Raw genomic sequence first — 20,139 nt, forward strand, 5'->3', positions numbered from 1 at the left:
CTGCACCATATATCTAGTCGGGAGTGGTGCTGATTGAAAACAGATGATTTGGAGCGATTCGCGCGCCATCTGTTGGTCATTCTAAGGACTTATTGAACTACCTCGTAAATGATTAAGAACTTATCTAGTTGGATCGAAAAAGTGTTTATTTTTGTCACTAATTGGAAATGAAAGCAAGAATTAGATACAAAAATGGCTTAATTTATGTTTAATTTAAGAACTTATCTAGTTGCATAGAAAAGTGTTTATTTTTGTGATTAATTGTAAATAAAAGCAAGAGTTAGATCGGGAAAGGGCTTATTTTGTGTTAAATGTAAGAAGTTATCTAGTTAGATTAGGGAAATAAAGCCTTCTTTTGTTTCTAATTATCAATAAAATATATAGCAGAATCAATAAAGGGCTTATTTTTTGTTAAATTATCAATAAATTATTTAACTGTCTCGAGAATAGGCATACTTAATGTTTAATTGTCAAGAAATTATCTTGCTGGGCCGAGGAAAAACTTATTTTGTGTTTAGTTATAAAGAAATCATCTACTCTGTTCGGTAAAGGGTTTATCTTGTGTTAATTTATAGATAATATCGAATTTTAGATCAGAAAAGGCATTTTTTCATGTTTCTTTATTAAGAAATTGAAGAGTTGGTTCGGGAAATGGCTTATTTTGCTGTTAATTATTGGTAACTTATCTAATTTGATTGGGTAAATGCTAATTTTGTGTTTAGTTTCAAATAAAATGAAGAGTTGGATTCGAAAAATCATTTTTTGTTGTTGTTTATTTATTAACACATTGAATAGTTTGATCAGGAAAAGTCTTTTTTTGTATATAATGAGCGCAACATTATCCAGCTGGATCGGGAAAAGGCTTATTTTGGGTTTAATTACAACGAAGTCTTCTAGTGGAATCAGGACAGGTCTTATTTTTTGGTTAATTTTAAACAAATTCATGGTTTGGATCAGGCAAAGGCTTATTTTGTGTTTAATTATAAAGAAGTTGTCTAGTGATATCGGGAAAAGTCCTATTTCGTTTTTAATTATAAAAAAATTTAAGGAATGGTTCCGGAAATGGTTGATTCTTTGTTTAATTACACAGAAATTATTAAACAGGATAAGGCAAAGATTTATTTAGTACTTAATGATAAATAAATTCAAAGGATTTGATCGGGAAAAAACTTATTTCATATTTAATTATCAGGAAATGATCTGCTTGGATCGGGAATAGGCTTTCTTGTTGTTTAATTATCAAGAAAATATCAAACTAGATGAGAAAAGAATTTATTTTGTACTTAATTATAAATTAATTTTAGGGATGGATCGGGAAAAAACTTATTTTATATTTAATTGTAAAGAAATGATCTATTTGGATCAGTGGCGGATCAAGGGGATATCCCCCCAACAGCTTCAGCACTGGTCAATTGCTTAATTATAATTCTCCAAATATGTTGCAAAGAAGCACTTTCACCCCCCCCCCCCCCCCCCCCCCCCCCAGAATTATTTCTGGATTCGCCCATGACACGGATCAGAAATAGACGTATTTTGTAGTGCATTTAAAATAATTTCTAAGGTTAGATCGGGAAAATGCTTATTTTGTGTTTCAGTATAAAAAAGTTATTTACTGGTATCAGGAAAAGCTTTATTTCGTTTTTAATTAGAAATCAATTTACAGGTTGGATCGGAAAAGACCTTTTTTATGTTAAATTATCAATAAATTGTTTAGTTGGATCGGGGGGTGGGGCTTGTTTTTGGTTGAATTAGAAATGAAATCGAGGGGTGGATCGGGAAATACGTTTTTTCATGATTTTATTTATTAGAAAATTGAAGATTAATATCGAACAAGCGCTTATTTTGTATTGAATTAGAAATAAAATCAATGAGTGGATCCGTTAAAATTGTTTTTCATGTTAATTTATTGAAAAACTAAAGAGTTGGTGCTGGAAATAGCTTGTCTTAAGTTTTGTTATCGATAAATTATCTATAACTGAATAGGAAAAGTTATATTGTGCTTAATTAGAATTAAATTCAAGTATTGGAGGGGCAAAGCCGTTTTTTTCTGTTCTTTAATTAATTCATTAAATTTTCAGGCTCGAAGAAGAGCATCGAAGGCAAAAAGAAAAGGAAGCTGCCAAGGAAAAGAAAGCAGAAGCTATGAGGGAGGTCATCGAAGCAGCCGAACGTTTATCAAAAGAAGAAAAAAAGTTACGTCGGAAACGGGACATCAACGAAAATAATGATACAACTCCTGATCAGAAAATATGCAAACCCAGTTCAAAAGTGAGTCATCCAGTTGAAGCTGTATCCAATCCCGAAGAAACCAATAATAGCACTAATTGTATCAATAGCATCAATAGAAGCAATAGCAATGACACCCCAATTGAAAAAGAAGAAAAACAGGTGAACAATCAAAGAGAAATTGACTTTAAAATCAAAGAAACAAATACTGAGAAAGAATGTTTGGGAGAACCTTTCAGAGAGTCCTTTAAAGAATCAAAAGAATCAAATTCGATTCGAGTTCCAGTGAGCAAAGATGTCGCAATTGTTCTAAGTGGTAGACTCGAGGATACAGAGCTTCTAAATAAAGCCAATCTCCAAGTGGTCAATTTTGTAATGACCCCAAGTCCCAGAAAGAATGAAGTCAATCATCTCATGAGCGAATTGACTGCTTTGGTAAATACTTTTGGGCCTCCTGGATATTCTTCTTCAATAGCAAAAACTTCTCCTAGAATTGTGGAAAATCGATTACTCACCCCCAGCAAATATAGGTATCAAAATTCCAGAGAATGTGGAACACAAACTGATACTGAGAAGGAGTTTCAAGACTTGCAGGATAGAATTCAGGAATTGGGAATCAATAAGAATTTTGTAAAGGAGAGGAAGGATGCTGCTAATAATAATCGCAGAGATGTGGAAAAGTGAGTTTAAATATGTAAAAGGAGATTAGTTCAGCAGATTTTAGGAACCACAGTCCGTCCCCTTTTTCACCTAGCTAAAATCGAGAACCATGGCCAAATTTTCCCCTTTTTAGGGGTTTCCAGTCGTTGGAAGAAACCTTTATGGTTTCGGTCAGGTGTCCGTCGAACTTTTTTTCAAGGAGATGAATTGAGGGGGAATTATGGGAAGTGAAGTAAGAGAAATGAGAAATGGCGAAGTCGGGGAAATATTTATAGGGGGAATGAGTGAAGGGGTTGTAGAGTAAGTGAGGGAAAGTGATAGGAAGGTCTGTAAGGAAGTGATGAGAACGTATGAGAAGATAGGCAGTAGGGGAGGTGAGGCAGTGTATTGGTAGTAAGTAGGAAAAATTAGAGAATGCAAAGCAGGGGGTGTGAAGGAAAAGCAATGGAAGGGTAGGGGAAATAAATGAAAAAAATAAGGGAAATGATGGGGATTAAGGGATATGTGGGGAAAAGGGAAGGAAAAAAGATGGGAATTTAGGAAAGTGAGAGGTGATTAGGTGTGAGAAAGTAAAATAAGTGAGTGTAAGTGAGAGGAATTAAGGCAAATGTTTAGAAATAAAGGTGAGTACGGGAAGGAACGAGAGGGCTGGATAAGTAGGAGATATGAGAGTAAATAAACGGATGGAAAGTAGGGGAAGTGAGAGGAAATAAGGAGGAGTGAAGTAGGAAAAGTCAGAGAAAATGAGGGAAAGGAAAGTAGAAAAAGTGAGAATGAGTGAAAGGGATAAGAAAAGTAGGAAAAGGCAGAGGAAACGTTGGGAGCGGGCTTAGGGGAAATTGAGTAAAAGAACAAGTTTGGGAAAGTAAGGAAAGTGAGAGGAATTTATTGGAAGAGCAGTGAGGAGAAATGACAAAAATAAGGAAAATCATTGGAATTAAGGAAAATGGGGAGAAGATTAGGGAAAAATGAGGACAACTGAGAAAAGTGAGGGGTAATTAGGGGTGCGAGAGTGAAAAAAGTGAGTTGAAGTGGGAGAAATAAAGGCAAATTATTAAAAATGAGGGTGAGTACGAAAGGTGAAGTGAGGACAGGGAAAGAAAAGTAGAGCAAGGGGAGTGTCAGCTTAAAAAATGAGGAGAGGGATAAGTAGAAGATATGAGAGGATTAAGGAGAAGAAAATTAGGGAAAATGTGAGGAAATTATTGGGAGGAAAGTAGAAAAATTAAGGGGAAATGGGGGGAAGGAAAGTAGAAGAAGTGAGGGTAAATGCAGGGGAAGGAAAGTAGGAGTTGTCACAAGAAATATTGGGAGCGGACTTAGGGGGAAATCATTTAAAAAACGGTGTGAAGAAGTAGGGGAAGTGAAAGGAAATTATCGGAAGTATAGTGAGGAGAAAAGAGGAACATAAGTAAAATGAGGATAATTAAGGAAAATGAGGGAGAAGAAGAAGGCAAAATGAGGGGAACTAACGGAAGTAAGGGGTAATTAGGGGTGAGGGAGTAAATACAGGTGAGAGGAATTAGCGCAAATGATTAGAAATGAGAATGAGTACGGAGAGGAATACAGGGCTGAAAAAATAAAATAGAGGAAGGGAAGTGTTAGCTGAGGAAGATAGAAAACGGATAAGTAGGATATATGAGGGGAAGGAAACTAAGGGAAATGAGAGAAAAGTAGTGACAGGGAAGTATAAAAAGTAAGGGAAAATGAGGGGAGGACAAGTAGAAGAAGTGAGGATAAATGATGGGGAAAGGACAGTAGGGGGAGTCAGGAGAAATATTGGAAGCGGACTTAGGGGAAAATCATAAAAGAAAGCGGTGTCGAAAAGTAGGAAAATTGAGAGGAAATTAGCGGAAGGTTAGTGAAGGGAAATAAGGAAAATAAGGAAAATAAGGGAAATAAGAAAAATGAGAATAATTAGGAAAAGTGGTGGAGAAGGAGAAGGGAAAATAAGAGGAACTAATGAATGTGTGGGGTGATTAGGGGCGAGGAATGAAAAGAAGGTGAGCGAAATTAGCGAAAATGGTTAGGAATGAGGTTGAGTACGGGAGAGGAATTGTTGGCTGGAAAAAGAAAAAAGAGGAATGGAAGTGTTAGCTGAGAAAGATAGGAAAGGGATAAGTAGGAGATATGAGGGGAAGGAATCTAGGTTATGGAAAGTAGGAAAAGCGAGGATAAATAAAGGAGCTAAGGGAATTAGGGTAATTCCGGGGACATATTGGGAGTGAACGTAGGCGAAAATGAAAAAAATGTTCGGAATGGAAAATTACGAAATATGAGAGGAAATTAACGGAAGAGTAGTGAGAGGAAATGAGGAGATTTAAGGGAAATATGCATGAAGGAAAAGAGTAAAAGAGTGAACTAAGAGAAGTAATGGATAATTAGGGGTGCGAGAGTAAAAGAAGTGAGTATAAGTAAGAGGAATTAGGGAAAATAATTAGAAATGAAGGTGAATACACAAGTGGAAGTGATGGCTGGGAAACGAAAATAGAGGAAGAGAGTGTTAGCTGAGAAAACGAGGTGAGGAATAAGTAGAAGAAATAAGGGGAACTAATTGGAAGGAAAGTAGGCAAAATGAGAGAAAATTAGTGGGATCTGGGATCCCTGTTTTTAGTCCTTAAGAAATAACAAATGGCCTTTAAAATGGGGTAAGAAAAATAAGTTATTTTGTATCCCGTAAAATTATTTATTATTTTTTTTAGGTCGACATGCACGAGTACGGGAGAGGAAATCGCAGTGAAAACTTTGCCCAGGATGAAGACACAACCTAGAATGAGTCTCGAAACGAGACCAAGGTGGAATGCTAATCGGTAAATTATTTATCTCTTAGACAGCTTCTTTCTTTATTTGATTTAAAATTTTCGGCCGGATTCGGGGTCCTTGAAAGTGACGAAAGATTTCCTTAGTCCAGGCACAAGATACAGAACCCAGAGTGAGAAGGATCCCCATTATCAGCATCGAATGAGACTCAGGAGGCGTCGACTTGAGAGCAGCGACGAAGGATCTAGGTAAAATTCATTTCTTTATTATAAATAACGAAAAATTATACGTTTATTAACAATTTTGCTAAATAAGCAATTTTTCATTTTTTGTGACATTTTCCAGGTCAAAAATATGAGGAGATTGCGTGGGTTAAAATCAAAAGTTATTGAGTGATAATTATTTCTTGAACGTTCCTAAAGCGGCAATTAGGCTTTAATTTACAAAAAGTGAATAACAAGTACTTTTTTCCATTTCATCGAAAACCGAGCTTTTCTAATCTAAAAACACATGCTAATTTAAAAAGCTAGGGTTACGAGCTAATTTTTACCGATTTGAAAGATAAATATTGAATTTCTGTTTCTGATAAATGAATGTCGAGTTCATTCCCCTACTTTCCCTCACTTACATTCACTTCTACATCCTCACCCTAAATTTTTCCACTTCCCCTCTTCTTATTTTCCCTCACTTCATATGCTTTCCATCCCACATTTCCCCTTATCCCCCTACTGTTTACTACCTTATCCCTCATTTACCACCTTACCTCCCCTTATTTCACCTCACTTACCGTACTTTTCCTCGTCTTATTTTCCCTAATTTACCTTTTCTTATTTCCCCCATTTTCCCTAATTCCCCTCCCCTCATTTCCCCTTACTTCTCCTACTAACCCTCTACTCAATTCTATTCACTGCTCCAACTTTCCATCCTCTCATTTACTCTTACTTTCCCTGTTATCCCTCTCCTTTAGCCACTCCCTTTCCCTAAATACCCTCCATTCATTCCTCCTCACTCCCCCAACTTTTCCTTCTCTAATTTCTCCTACTTTCCCTTCACTCATTTTCTCTCCTCTTTCACTTTCCCCTTATTTCTTCTTACTTTCCCAACTTTCAATTCCCTCATTTCTCGTTATTTACCCTGACTTCCCGTTATTGGAAAAATTATGCCCGAATTTTATTTTTCTTCAAAAGGAACAAGAATTTCCTAGTGCACATTAAACTCTTCAAAGTTTGCGGTTTGAAACCAAACTAATATACTAACTTATATTCGTAAATCTAATCAAAGATTTTTGTATTCCTGACTTTTGAGTGAGCAATAAAAAGAAGATAAAGTAAGAAAAATTCGTCAAATTTGGCGCCGCGGGCCTACAGAGAAGGATTTTTAGGCCTATTAAGACTTTAGTAAAGTCGTTCAAACCTTCCCTTCACCTACTCTCCTCACATTCCTCTAATTACCCTCTCTTTCCTTACTTCCTCTCCTCACACTTTAACCTTCGCCTCTCCTCAGTTCTCCTCTTGCTTTCTCTACCCCCTTATTTCCCCTTTCCATGCTCGCGTAGTTCTCCTACTCTTATTTTCCCATACTTCTATGATTTCTCTTACTTCCACTACCCTTACTTCCACTACTTTTCTTTAGCTTTTTTTTTTTGACCACACCTACTTTCCGTCCCCCCGTTTCCAATTACTTTCCCTCCCCTCATCACCCTTCACTTTTCTACTTTCCCTCCCCTCATTTCCCTCGAGTTCCCTTAATCCTCTTCCATAATTTACCCTAATTATTTTCCCATCATTTAACTTCTCTTGCCCTGTTTCCCTTCTCCTCATTTCCCCTCATTTCCCCTCATTTCCCCTCACTTCTCCTATCTTCATTTTACCTACTTCTCCTCCCAACATTTCTTCTTACATAACGTAGTTCCTCTCCCTCCTCACTTTTTCTACCCTGATTTCCCCTACTTCCCTTCCTGCATTTCCCCTCACTCCCCCTACTTCCCAAACCCTCGTCCCCCTCACTTCCCCTCCAATAATTTCTCTTTACTTTCCCTCACTTCCCTTTCTTAGAAAAAAGTATCACCGACGACTGGTTCTGCCCGAGGCTACGAAAATCCAAAAACTAGATTTTTCATCAGAACAAAAGAAAATCCCCATCCTTAAATAAATTCCCGGATTGGAACCTTTATAAAACAATTCTAGTTTCCGCTACTGTATAATAAAAGTATGTATGGCTTATATTTAGGTCACCATCTCCAGATCGAAGAAAGCACAATATTTCAAAGCAAAAGACACGAAACTCGTCAAGGCGCAAGGCCAAATTGGATAGTTACGACGCAGATTTGTCGATGGATAGTCTCAACTCCATTATTCCATTGCGTTTTGATGAAAATGGGAGAATCAATATCGAACACCGTAGAAACGAGCACGAAATAAATAAATATAATGAATCTTCCAGTTATCAGCAAAACTTCAAAAATGTCGATTCGAAAATGTGGTGCGGGCAAGAAATCCTCTCCCACCTTTCTACCCTGAGAAATGTATGTAGGGAATAAAAATAATTGAGTAAAAGAACTCTTTAATAATAAGCAGTTAAATAAATTCAATAATATGTTTGTGGAGAATTAATACATTTTACATTTTACATTTTAATACATTAATACATTTAAAATTAATACATTTTCTTTTCTTGCAGGGCCTCGTGACACTGAAGGAACAGTGGGATCCTCAAAAATGTCCAGTGTCGCCAATTACAGAGCTTTATTAAAACAATATTTGAGAATCCAACCTTTATTATCTTTCAGTTTGCACCGCTTTGTTTCCTTTTTGTTGTAATAAACTTGTAGAAAGACTGAAGATAGTAAGGAAAGTAAAGTTTTTGTCTGAGGATGAAAAAGATTCAGCAATTGTATATATAAAACCAACATATAGGCACAGAAAATTAATCGCGTTTCTGCATTGCAGAGATATAAAAAATGGCTTTCCAGTTGGATGATTTGCTGAGGGATGACAAGAAGGATGTCAATCTTATTCCAGACTTGAGCAAAGCTACCTGCAATTCCCAGGAGGAATTTAGACGACTAATGGAACGATGTCCTGAGTACAAAATTAAACCAGAAAAGGTAGTTTTTTAAGATTTGAAGTAATTATTAGTTTCCCTAGTTTTTATCTTTCATTTATTCAAGGATTAACCATTAAAAGATTTCAAAAGGATATTTTAAAAAATCAGTATTCATTTGAAATTAATTTACTATAAAGAAAAACACGTTGTGAGATTTCGGTCAAATATAGACCCTTTTCAAGCACTTGTAAACAATTTAATTTAACCGACTCTTTTGATCACCATGCGGTGACTGGCCGTGTTTTGGTGGCCGTGCGGTGGATTTATTTTATTATATTGATATACTTACAATTTTAAATTTCAAATGATTCCTGATTTATTTTGTTTTAATGATAATTTAAAGCCAGTTACTTTTAATCCTTATAAGTGCTAATAAGCAGAATAATTACTTACATTATATTGTCTATGTTTCACGAACAAAATTAGATACCGAATTTATTTCAAATCGGGCAGTCTACACATCAGAGTCTCCCTTATTTTTCAAACCTACAATTTTTTTCCTCCTGGGGACGGGTTTTGTTTCAATCCCCCCCCCCCCACCTCCCTCAAAAATGTCCAATTTCAGCCAAATCTGTTAATATTTACCCCTGATACACACCCCTTGAAGTTTTTCATGTGATTAATAGAGGGAAAAATAGGGAAAAAATGAAAAATCCACATAACCTTCTTTCAAAACCAAAAAGTAAAGCGTAGCGTAAAAACAAAATTGTCGGAAATTTTAAAAGTAGCTGACCAATAAAAATGACCAATAATTGTATTTTTTATAGTTTTCAAGAAAAAGAACCCAAAATTTGATGAAAAAATATTGTTAAAGGATACAGAAGCTACTATCAAAAAATAACGTTTTTGAAAATATTCAAAATGGAGGCTGTTTAGATTACAACAAACTTATTAATTTTTCAATTTTTTAAGGAAAACGTCTCAAACATGTCAAGATGAACAAATTTATTTTCAATAATCAGTGAACTACTTGCTTAGAAATTCACTTTTTTGTTATAAATTCATCTATTTTGTTGAAAATGTAATTATTTTGTTGAAAATTCGTTCCGTATTTGTTTGAAAATAACTATTTTTTATTTGAAAATTGATATATTTAAGTTAAAAATTCAAGTTCTTTATTGGAAATTCATGTATTTTGTTGAGAATTCATCTTTTAATATATAAAATTAATCTTCTTAGTAGAAAAATTAACATTTCGGTTAAAAATTCATTTTTTCAACTGAAAATTTAACCATTTCGTTTTTAGTTGAAAATTGATCTTTTATTGTATGAAATTAACCTTCTCGGACCTAATTAGAAGCCATTGGTTTTATGTGAAAAATGACTTTTCGCATTTTGAAAATACCCTGCAAGAGTTTCTAAAGAACTTTTTAAATTTTGTTAACAAAAAAATCGAAAATCCAATTTTTATCGTAAGAAAACGAATGAAAAAGCAATAAATCCATTTTGTGGAAAACAAAACAAGATACGAAAAGAGATAGATTGAAAGAAATTGTGAACGTAAAAAAGGATAGCAAATTTTTTAGGAATTACTGTTTTGTAGGATAAGTAGTTTTTTTTTAAATAACATTGAAAATTTAAAAATTATGTTTGAGCACAACGATGCAAGCTACGAAATTAAGTAAAACAAAATTTATTGAACCAAAAAAGATTTTCAAATTTTTTACGAATATTTTGTTTGATAGGAAGCGTAGTTTTTTTCAATCGTAAAAAACAAGTTAAAAAATAAATAAATACAAAAAAAGGCAATAAGAATAAGATCGTTTCAATTTCCATGCATATTATAAATTTTAATTATATAAATTTTTTAAAATAATACATGTTTCAGAGCACATAAGAATAAAATTTAACGCAAAATGAGAATCAAATATTAAATTAATCATGATAAATATTATACAATTTGTACTTTATTTTGCAAAATCTAAATACCTAATCCCAGGCATAGGTACACAAAAAATTTACATATTATATTTGATATAAAAGTGTTGAGTATAATGTAAAAAATTTGACATTTTGGGCAAATGTATGTGCACGAATGTTTGAAAATTCCAGTATTTGATTTTGAAAATGCATCTTATTTACATCAAAATTCATCTCTTTGCTTGAAGATTTAACGATTTTATTGTGAAAGAAATTTTTGGTGAAGATTCATGCCTGGTTAAAAATTTAACTATTTTGTCCAAAAATCGTTATATTTTTTATTAAAAATTAATTTTTTAGCTGAAAATTTAATTATTCCATTTTTGTTTGAAAGCTCATCTTTTTATTAAACTCACAAGATAACTTCGCTATAGAAGTATAAATTGAATAGAAAAATTGCAAAAGAAAAAAAGTTAGGTTTTTAGAGAAAAACGACTTTTAATATTTTCACAAAAAATGCTCAATAAGGTCAAAAGGTATATAAGTTAAATAAAATCGTTATGCAATTTTGTTTTTCTCCATATTCAAACAATTTTAAGAATTTTTAAATGAAAATATATAAAATTGAATGAGCTTCTATTTTAAATCTTCAGAATTAAACCATTTCAAAAAAAGGTTTAAAAAATGCATAATTTTCTATTATACATGCCTATTAAATATTTGTAAGTTTTTAATTGGATATCCTAATTATTGAAGAATTTTCATTGAAACATCTTCAAAATTGAACAATTGCAAAAAACGCTAAAAATCACATCATTGTCAATTTTACAAGTAAATTTATTTACAATTAAATATAATGCAAGTTTCAAATCTTACAATTAAAGATTATGCAGTTCTGGTGATATCAATTTTTAACAATTTCACTTTGGAAGGCTTAAAATTGAAAATTCTTGACTTTTCGTCTTTAACGTCATCCAAATTTAAGAGTTTTGATGTATACATCTTAAAAATTAAAGAGTTTTCAATTGCAAATGATCGAAATTGAGTAATGAAAAAAATTCGATTTAATTTGAAAATCAATATTGGAAACTAAATAATTTTAAATTCTATATTTTCAAAGTATGTATTTTGTTTAGAACTCCTCTTTTTATCAAAAATTCAACCACATGGTTAAAAATTGTACAACTTTGTTAAAAATGTATCTTTTTGTTTCAAGATGTATCTTTTTGGTGGAAAATGCAACTACTATTTTCTTGAAAATTATATCTTTTTGGTTGAAGATTAACTTTTTTCAACTGAAAATTAGTCTATTAAAACTGTAGTTTAAAATTCAACTTTTGTTATTTCAAATTAAAATAGTTTTTCGTTTGGTAGAAAATTGAAGTACGTAATTGGAGATGAGCCGGGAACATAGAGTCGAATTTAATAGAAAAGTCCACTTTCCTTATTTAATCCAATATTTTCTTTTTAAATTCTTGCTTATATAAAAAGGACATTCGGTAAGTGATATACAGACCTAATCATTTTTGTGGCTACTACAATATTATTTCAACAAATTTAAGTTTTTTAAAACATTTTTTCACATCTTTCTTGGTTTGAGAGAAAAATCGGAAAATCTTATTATTCGAAGAAAAAATTGTGACCAGAAAAATTATTTGATTTTCTTTTGAAAAACTAAGATATCAATGTAGCCTTTTTCGCAAGGATTAAAAGGTATCGCGTGCAATAAAAAACTAAAGAATTATTTGATAAAATTTTTATTTTTCTTTATAATGTATCATCAAAAGATAATATAAAAAATAATAATTTATTCCTTCTGAATATTTTTTTAAATTTTATTATTCGCATTCGCATTTCACTATAAATAATACACATGCAGATATAAATACATTATAAATTTAAAGTGCTTTATACTACAGATTATAATATAATATAGCTCGCTGACAATGCTCGATAACTAAATAAATACAATAATTGCTTACTTAAATTTTTACAATTCTTTTATTTTTCATTTTTGCCCATTTTTTACCCGTCCCCTCCCCCCAAAAAAAATGTCAAATCTGAACTAATTTCCACTTTTTCGGTACAATTCGTTGTGAAAATAAACTGCATGAAATCCAGGCCTATCTTGTTTGATTTTTTGATAAGGGGACGTGCATAAATTACGAATCAGCTTTTTTTTATCATTTATTTTTATGAGGAAACATGTTTTACGTATGCTAAAAATTATAAGATTTTCCGAAAAATAAATTAACCCTGTCATTTTTACTGTTCACAAATGAAGAATTTTCCATTGCAAATCTATCAAACTGAATACATTTCAATATTGAATCTTTAAAATTGAGCTATTTCGAACAATTCAAAATTTGCATCGTTTTCTATTATGCATGCAAATTAAATATTGAGGATTTTTCAATTCAAAATCTTAAAAACTGAAGAATTTTTAATCGTGAATTTTCAAAATTGAATTTTCCAAAAATTTTTAAAACTATATACCTTTAAAATATAAATCTTTGAAATTGATTGATTTAAAAATTTATATTAAAAATTTATTTAAATTTTGAATTCTGATCTTTCAAAATACAGAACTTTCAATTATAAATGTTTCACGTAAATTTTAAATTGAACATTTTCATCCGATGATCATTTTGATCTTTTGATCTTCAAAATCATCAAAATTTAAGAATTTTGATTTATACATCTCAAAAATTTAAAAACATTTTATTGCAAATCTTAAAAATTAAAGAATTTGTCATTGTAAATCAAAGTAACATTATTTTAAATTATAAACATTCTAACTCAATGAACCATTAATTATAAATCTTAAAAGTGTAAAAGTTTTAAAATTCCAATCATTAAAATTAAAGAATTTTCAATTATACATCTTGAAAATGAAACTATTAAAAAGACGTTCAAAATCACATGCATTTAAAATATAAATTTTGGAAATTAAATAATTTTAAATTCCATATTTTTAATATTGCAGAATTTTTAATTGCAACTCTTCCAAATGGTGAAATATTAAATTGTAAATCATACACATAAATTTCCGATAAAAATTTGGAAGATTTAAGTTTGACAATTACAAAATTCTGTAATTGTGATAATTTATATTTAAAATTTTTTCAAGCAGGAAGATTTAAACTTTAAAACTATCGACTTTTGATACTTAAAATCATCGAGATTTAACAATTTTGATTTATGCATCTTCAAAATTGAATGATACTAAGTGAAAATTAAAAATTTAGGATTTTTGCAATTTAATTCAAAATCACATCATTTCAAGCTATAAATACTCCAATTTTATAAATCTTTAATTTTAAATATTAAAAATGGAATAATTTTAAATTGAAGAATTTTATATTTTAGAAATTGGAAAATTTGGATTCATCAATCTTTTGAATTGTAGAATTATGCATTTTTAAACCTTACTCGTAAATTTACATTTAAAAATTATGCAAGTTTCAACTTTTACAATAACAAAATTGGGTTATTCTGATCATTTACATTTGAAAATTTTTTAATTTCGATAATTTATAATTAACAACTATTGACTTTTGATATTTAAAATCATCCAGATTTAAGAATTTCTATTTATGCATGTTTAAAATTGAAAAGTTTAGGAGTTTTTAATTTTAAATAATTAAAATCGAAGTATGAGAAGAAAACATTAAAAATTACATAATTCTAAATTAAACATATTAGGAATTGAAGAATCTTTATTTGCAATGAAAACGAAAGAAGTTGACATAATTTTTTTATTTCAATAAAAATAAAATCAAAATGAAGAAACTGATTTTAAAATAAAGAAAAAATTGTATTAGAACAAAAAAAACATTTCTTTAAACCAAAGAAATTTCTTTCAATCAAAGAAATTTGTTGTCGTTCAATTTATAATTATAAATTATATTGCATACACGGAAGAAAAATCTAAAATCACGAAACCAAAAAAAAATTTCCTTGACAATGGAAAATTTATATTCTGAAGATCTGCGAAATTGATGCTTTATAAAACTATTTTTTTATAACAAATTTTATACAACGAATTGTACCCAATAAGTATCCATTAGGGTGGAAATTAGGCACATTTTGAATTTTCGAAAAATTGAACTCATGTTCCAGGGTTTCATAGAAACGTGCCCAGTTTTTTAGGGATTTAAGAGGAGTGTCTAGGAAATAAAATCATACTAATAACTTTTATTTACACCCCATTCCCCTTTCCTCCCCGCAGTACCCTAAATATGACCCGAAAATAAAAAAAAACACATTCTTAGTTATTATTGTCATTTTTGAGAAATCTCCGTCCTCTTTTTCATAAAAATAATTACTCATGGAGAATTTGAACATAAACATTAAAAAATAATCGTATTTTCTGATTGAATTGCAAGATTTTGTTCTTATTTGAAGTATTACGTTTTTCTAAAAACATTATGTAATTATTAAAAATGTATTTATTGTCTACTTTCAACATTTCTAAAAATTGAGCCAAGTATATAAACTTTATTTCCAAATTAGTATCCTACTCTACGTTTTAATAAATAATTAAATCATTTTGATTAATTTTTTTAATATTGATTAAATTTCTACTTGCTTAAACAATATTTATTTGCTCAAGCAGTTTGTTTTCGGTAACTAAAAAAAAAATATAAAAAAACACACGCAATTATGTTTTTGAATGTATAGTGTATAGAAAGAATACAATGACCACTCTTTAATAGTTCAAATAAGAATAATTTGCTTAAATAATTACTTTTACCAAAATAATTTTAAAATCGTATTTAATTGTATATGTTATATTTTATTTCATTTTTTTAGTTCTCGAAAAATAACTGCTTGAGCAAATAAAAATTGTTCGAAAAAATAGAAATTTGTTAAAAACTGATTTTTTATTCAGAGAAGTAAATATTAGGAGAAAATTGAAAAAGATTCCACAAAATTTTAAATTTTTTCCTAAAATTTTGAAAAGTAATGTAGATAATTTTAAAGCTCAAATGTTCAATTAGCACGATTACAAAGTTTTATAGAAAATTCGATTAAGTTAAGGAGTATTTAGAAGTTTCAAAAAGATAAAAAATTAATTTAAAACTTAAAAAGATGTCTATAAAGTTTAAGAAAATTAAAATTTTTGAATGTTTGTAAATAAAAATTGGAAAGCTTCTTAAGAAATTTGAAAGGTTTCATGTCAATAAAAGATATTTCTTAAAATTCATGAAATAATTTAAACTAATTTTTATTTTGAAAAACTAATTTAAAAAGCTTTAAAACATTTCAAAAAATTTTAAAAATTGTCAAAACAGAATCTGGAAAGTTAAAAGGCAATTTTTTTCATTTTTCAGAATTTTCAGAATTAAAAAAAAATCGCATAATATTAAGAGATATTTAGAAGATTTAAATATTTTTGAAATATTTAACAAATAATTGGAAATTTGGAAAGATTTACAAAGATTAAAAACAAAATGTAAATTTTTTAAGATTTCGTAGAAATTTTCGAAGCTTCTTAAGGCCATGTGACGAGGGGATCACGTGACCAGATTCCTACCTTATCGACACTTTTTTTTACTTTCTTACTTATTTTCACACGAAGCGCCACATCAATTTGAAAATTTGGGATAATAAATAAGAAGCACTAAGAAAGTGGGTATGGTCCTAAATTTTAATGATTATGAAAAAAGGCAACAAAAAAATTATTTAAAAAAAACTTTTTAAAACTTTTCTTGAGATTCCTGGGAAAATTTTTAATTTCTTTTTTTTCCTATAATCTTTTTTCATAAGGGGGATTACAATATATTGCAAAATATTATATGGGATTGCAAATGATTGCATAAGATTGCATAATATTGCAGAGAAAGTGTGCACCAGTTTTCAGGAGTAAATAATCCCTCGTTGAGAGGCGATATGCATGAATATTTCTAGAGAAAAAAATTCCAATCAATTTTTAGACCACCTCAATGCACGTTCTACAAACATATACAGCCTGTAATTTGAAATGAATTCGGTCTAAAATTTTTTGTTCGTTGCGGTTTTTATTAATAATGAGTTTTATTTCTTTTCAAGAACATATTCTTTCTTTCTTATTTATATTAGGTGAAAAAAGAAGATGTTCGTGTACGAGACAAAGAGTTTTCTTGGCGAGCAACAAAAAAAGAATTGAAATCAATTGGAAGGGAATGGGGATATGGCGATCCTATTCCTCCAGACATGAGATCCCTAAATTTGCAAGAATTGCAACAAGTGGCTATAGACTGGAGGATGCTCACTTCAGTCAGACCTAAAGTTCGCCAAGACGAAGAAATGTTCTCCAGACTGGTACACACTTTGAACATTTTTCAAAATGAATGAAAAATTCACACGATTCGCTTCCATTTCGGTTATTTTTCGATCAATATTTTGGTTAATTCTTTTTTTAGTTAATTCTTTTTTAGTTAATTCTTTTTTATTTTATTCTTTCTTTTGTTTGTCCTTTTTTAGTTAATACTAAGCATCATAATTTGCACTCATAATGCGTGTTTAGTTTTTCGATTTGAGGGTTAAAACAATGTTTAACGCAAAAGTAAAATTTCCATGAGTATTTTTTTTAAGTTTTCTTGTTCCTTTTATTGAGGTTATACAAATTCAATTTTTCAAAGATTCTTAAAAAACATAAAAAATATTACAGACTTTTACACCCGAAAGGAATGAATTTTCACTACAAATTTACTTTTAAACCAAAGTGTTGAATTTTCAACCAAATGTATGAATTTTCCACAAAGTCGTCCAACTTTTAATTAAGTAGTAGTTGAATTTTAAAGTAATTTAATTTTTTTAGAAAAGTAATAATTTTAGAAAAAAATACAATTAGAGATGAATTTTTAACTAAAATGATGAAACTTACACAAAAAAAGGAGTTTTTAACAAAGAAGTTCAACTTTGCACCAAAGAGTGGAATTTTCAACCAAAAAACATGAATGCACAACGAAAAATTTAATAGTTGATATTTCAATAAGAAAAGATTTTAATTTTGATTCGATAATAAAGATTTTAATTTTAATTCGATACAAAAAAGATGAATTTTCAAACGTCTTTTAAACTGACTCAAATTATTTATAAAATTTCGAAAATATTTCAAAATTAAATAAACTGCTACATTTTTTAGCAATTTTTATTAACCTCTTCAAATGTTTTGAAATATTTTTTCATTTTCTTGAAAAATTAACTTTTCAAAATAATAAATCATTAAAAATTGTCCCATGTATTTAAGAAAAGATTTGACTATTTTTTCAATCTTTCCAAAACTTCTAAAGCTTCTCAATATATTTTTGAACAATTCGAATTTTTACCAGAATTCTTTTAAATTATATTAATTAAATTTTTTAAATATTCTCTTTAAATTAATTTTTTGAAATAAAAAATTATAAAAAAATTCCCAGGAATCTAAATAATATTTTTTTATTATTCAATAATCTTCAAAAATCAAAATTTATTTTGTTTGTAATTGATCTTTTAAATTTTTTTAATTGATAAATAAACCGTTTAGTTGAATATTTATGTACTTTATTGAAGATTCGTCTTCCTTCGTTAAAAATCAATCGCAGTGGTTACAAATTTACCTTTTTTATTAAAAAATCATTTCTTTGACTGAAAATTTAACTAATGTCTTTAAAAATGGTGTTTTCTTTATTCATCTTTTTTTGTTAAAAATGCATTGCCTTATTTGAAAATTAACCTATTTTAATTATATTTAATAACAAATGTTTGTTTTTTTTAGTTTAGAATTCGTTCTCATGGTAGAAAATTTTTCTTCTTGGGAAATTTATCTTTGCGATTGAAAATTAATTTTATTTTTTGTTGAAAATGATTTAAAATTGACCGATCTTGTTAAAAAGTCTTTTTTGTTTTAAATTAATTTTTTCAAGCGCACATTCGACTATTTCATTTTTACGAAATTAATTTTTTTTTAGTTTAAAATTCATTTATTTCGGCGAAAATTGAACTAATTGGTAAAACTTTTTTTTTAGTTCAAAATTAATTTTCTAACTGAAATAAAACTATTCCATTTTTCCTTCAAAATTTATATTTTTTGTTTTTTAGTCTTATTTTGGTCGAATATTATAGTTATCTTTTTGTTGAAAATTGAACTATGTGGTCGAAAAGTCATCGTTGTCAGTAGACGATTATTCTTCTTATATAAAAATTCATCTATTTTGGTTATCGTGAATAATCCTTTTTTCCAAGTTATTAAAAAAATTAAGTTTTGTCCCATGCAAATTGCACTCAGTATTATTTTTTGCATTCGGCGTGTAAACATTTTGGATTTCCCCCACTCAACCTGAAATAACTAACTATTTAATTCTTCAACTCAAATACACTGGAACTTGGAATTAAGAACAGTTCGCATTTGGAATCGTATCGCAATGCGCATGCGTCGCGTACGCGCTTATTTAAAAGGATTAAATGTGCAAGAAAATTGCTTGCAAAAAATAATAATTATAAAATTATAAAAAAGAATTTCTTGATCTTAAAACAGGCTTATAAAGTGAAACATAGAATAATGATTTGATTTTTATTCCTTAAAAATAAATAATGAATTTTAAAATTTAAGAAAGGAATACCTTTCACAAACATGACATTTCGCGATATTTCATGATATGATCACAAATATAAATTTAAAATCATTTTAATATCTTTATGCACCATGAAATTATTATTTATTGCAAGCAATTATGAAAAAAGTACAAAACAAAATTAATCATTTTAAATAAGCGCGCCAACAATAACCAATCCAGTAATTGGCGCGACGCTTGCGCAATGCGAAATCCGCGCATTGCGGAACCGCCGTTGCAATTATTCTCGGAAAGGCGTAAATAAGGACTGCTTCAATCCGAGTTCCAGTGTAATTGCCATTCCAATTATTTTTTACCTAAATTCACTTATTTTCTTTTAGGTAGAAATGGGGAAATTAGCAGTGAGAACTTCAGCGAGGGAGAAGCGATCATGCACGAGCCCCATTAGGCGAAATAAAAATAGAGCCGGGATTATTGAGAGCAGTGTAAAAATTTGTGGCGAATGCGGCGAAGAATTTTGTGAAGGAGAATCCTGTGGAGATATTCTCTACGATTCCTTCATCAGAGTTACAGTCATTCCCCAGCAGTCTAAAATCACCGTGTCTGCTGACACGGCCGCTATACTGGCCGGAATGGACAAGTCGAATAAAAAAGGAAAAAAGAAAAGTTCCAAGAATAAAGGTCAGAGAAGAAATGCAAAATTGGTAGTACGTAGCAAGGCCCGAAAAGCGGGGGCGAGTCCTCCGGAAACTCAAAATAAGGCCAGCAAAATTTCCAAGAAAACTGATACAGAAGGTGAAGAGAATGTTAAACAAAAATATAAAAGAAAATGTAGTAAATATTCAAAAAAGGTTAATTTTTCAACAAAGTAATCACTTTTTTTTTAATTCGGATATTCAATTTTTGAGAAAGTGTTTTTAAGCTTTTAAATGATATTATATTAATGTGGCTTTTCCGTCCAAAACCTTCTTTTGTTGAAATTTCAAAT

The 20,139-nt window shown here is 29.8% G+C and overlaps 2 protein-coding genes across 2 annotated transcripts in view; both read left to right on the forward strand.

Annotated features, from left to right (window-relative positions):
* Positions 1 to 8,425, forward strand: part of LOC117169000 (hepatoma-derived growth factor-related protein 2) — a 36,524-nt gene extending 28,099 nt beyond the window's left edge. Inside the window, exons 7-11 of the mRNA XM_033355034.1 lie at positions 2,079 to 2,906; positions 5,589 to 5,696; positions 5,793 to 5,894; positions 7,876 to 8,170; positions 8,326 to 8,425. Of these exons, the coding sequence (XP_033210925.1) occupies positions 2,079 to 2,906; positions 5,589 to 5,696; positions 5,793 to 5,894; positions 7,876 to 8,170; positions 8,326 to 8,397 (1,405 nt within the window). The 3' untranslated portion in view covers positions 8,398 to 8,425. The remainder of the gene's footprint in view (positions 1 to 2,078; positions 2,907 to 5,588; positions 5,697 to 5,792; positions 5,895 to 7,875; positions 8,171 to 8,325) is intronic.
* Positions 8,426 to 8,471: 46 nt separating this feature from the next.
* Positions 8,472 to 20,023, forward strand: LOC117168998. Its single transcript, XM_033355030.1, has 3 exons — positions 8,472 to 8,752; positions 16,696 to 16,917; positions 19,532 to 20,023. Exons 1-3 carry the CDS (start codon positions 8,606 to 8,608, stop codon positions 20,021 to 20,023), a joined length of 861 nt encoding a protein of 286 aa, XP_033210921.1. The 5' UTR covers positions 8,472 to 8,605.
* The last annotated feature ends 116 nt before the right edge of the window (positions 20,024 to 20,139 follow it).

This window comes from Belonocnema kinseyi, chromosome 3 (assembly GCF_010883055.1).
Source record: "Belonocnema kinseyi isolate 2016_QV_RU_SX_M_011 chromosome 3, B_treatae_v1, whole genome shotgun sequence".
Lineage (NCBI taxonomy): Eukaryota > Metazoa > Arthropoda > Insecta > Hymenoptera > Cynipidae > Belonocnema > Belonocnema kinseyi.

Coding starts and splice junctions, on each gene's coding strand:
- LOC117168998 (XM_033355030.1), top strand. CDS start 8,606: ATGGCTTTCCAGTTGGATGATTTGCTGAGGGATGACAAGAAGGATGTC. Junction 8,753..16,695: donor ACAAAATTAAACCAGAAAAG/GTAGTTTTTTAA, acceptor TATTTATATTAG/GTGAAAAAAGAAGATGTTCG. Junction 16,918..19,531: donor AAGAAATGTTCTCCAGACTG/GTACACACTTTG, acceptor ATTTTCTTTTAG/GTAGAAATGGGGAAATTAGC.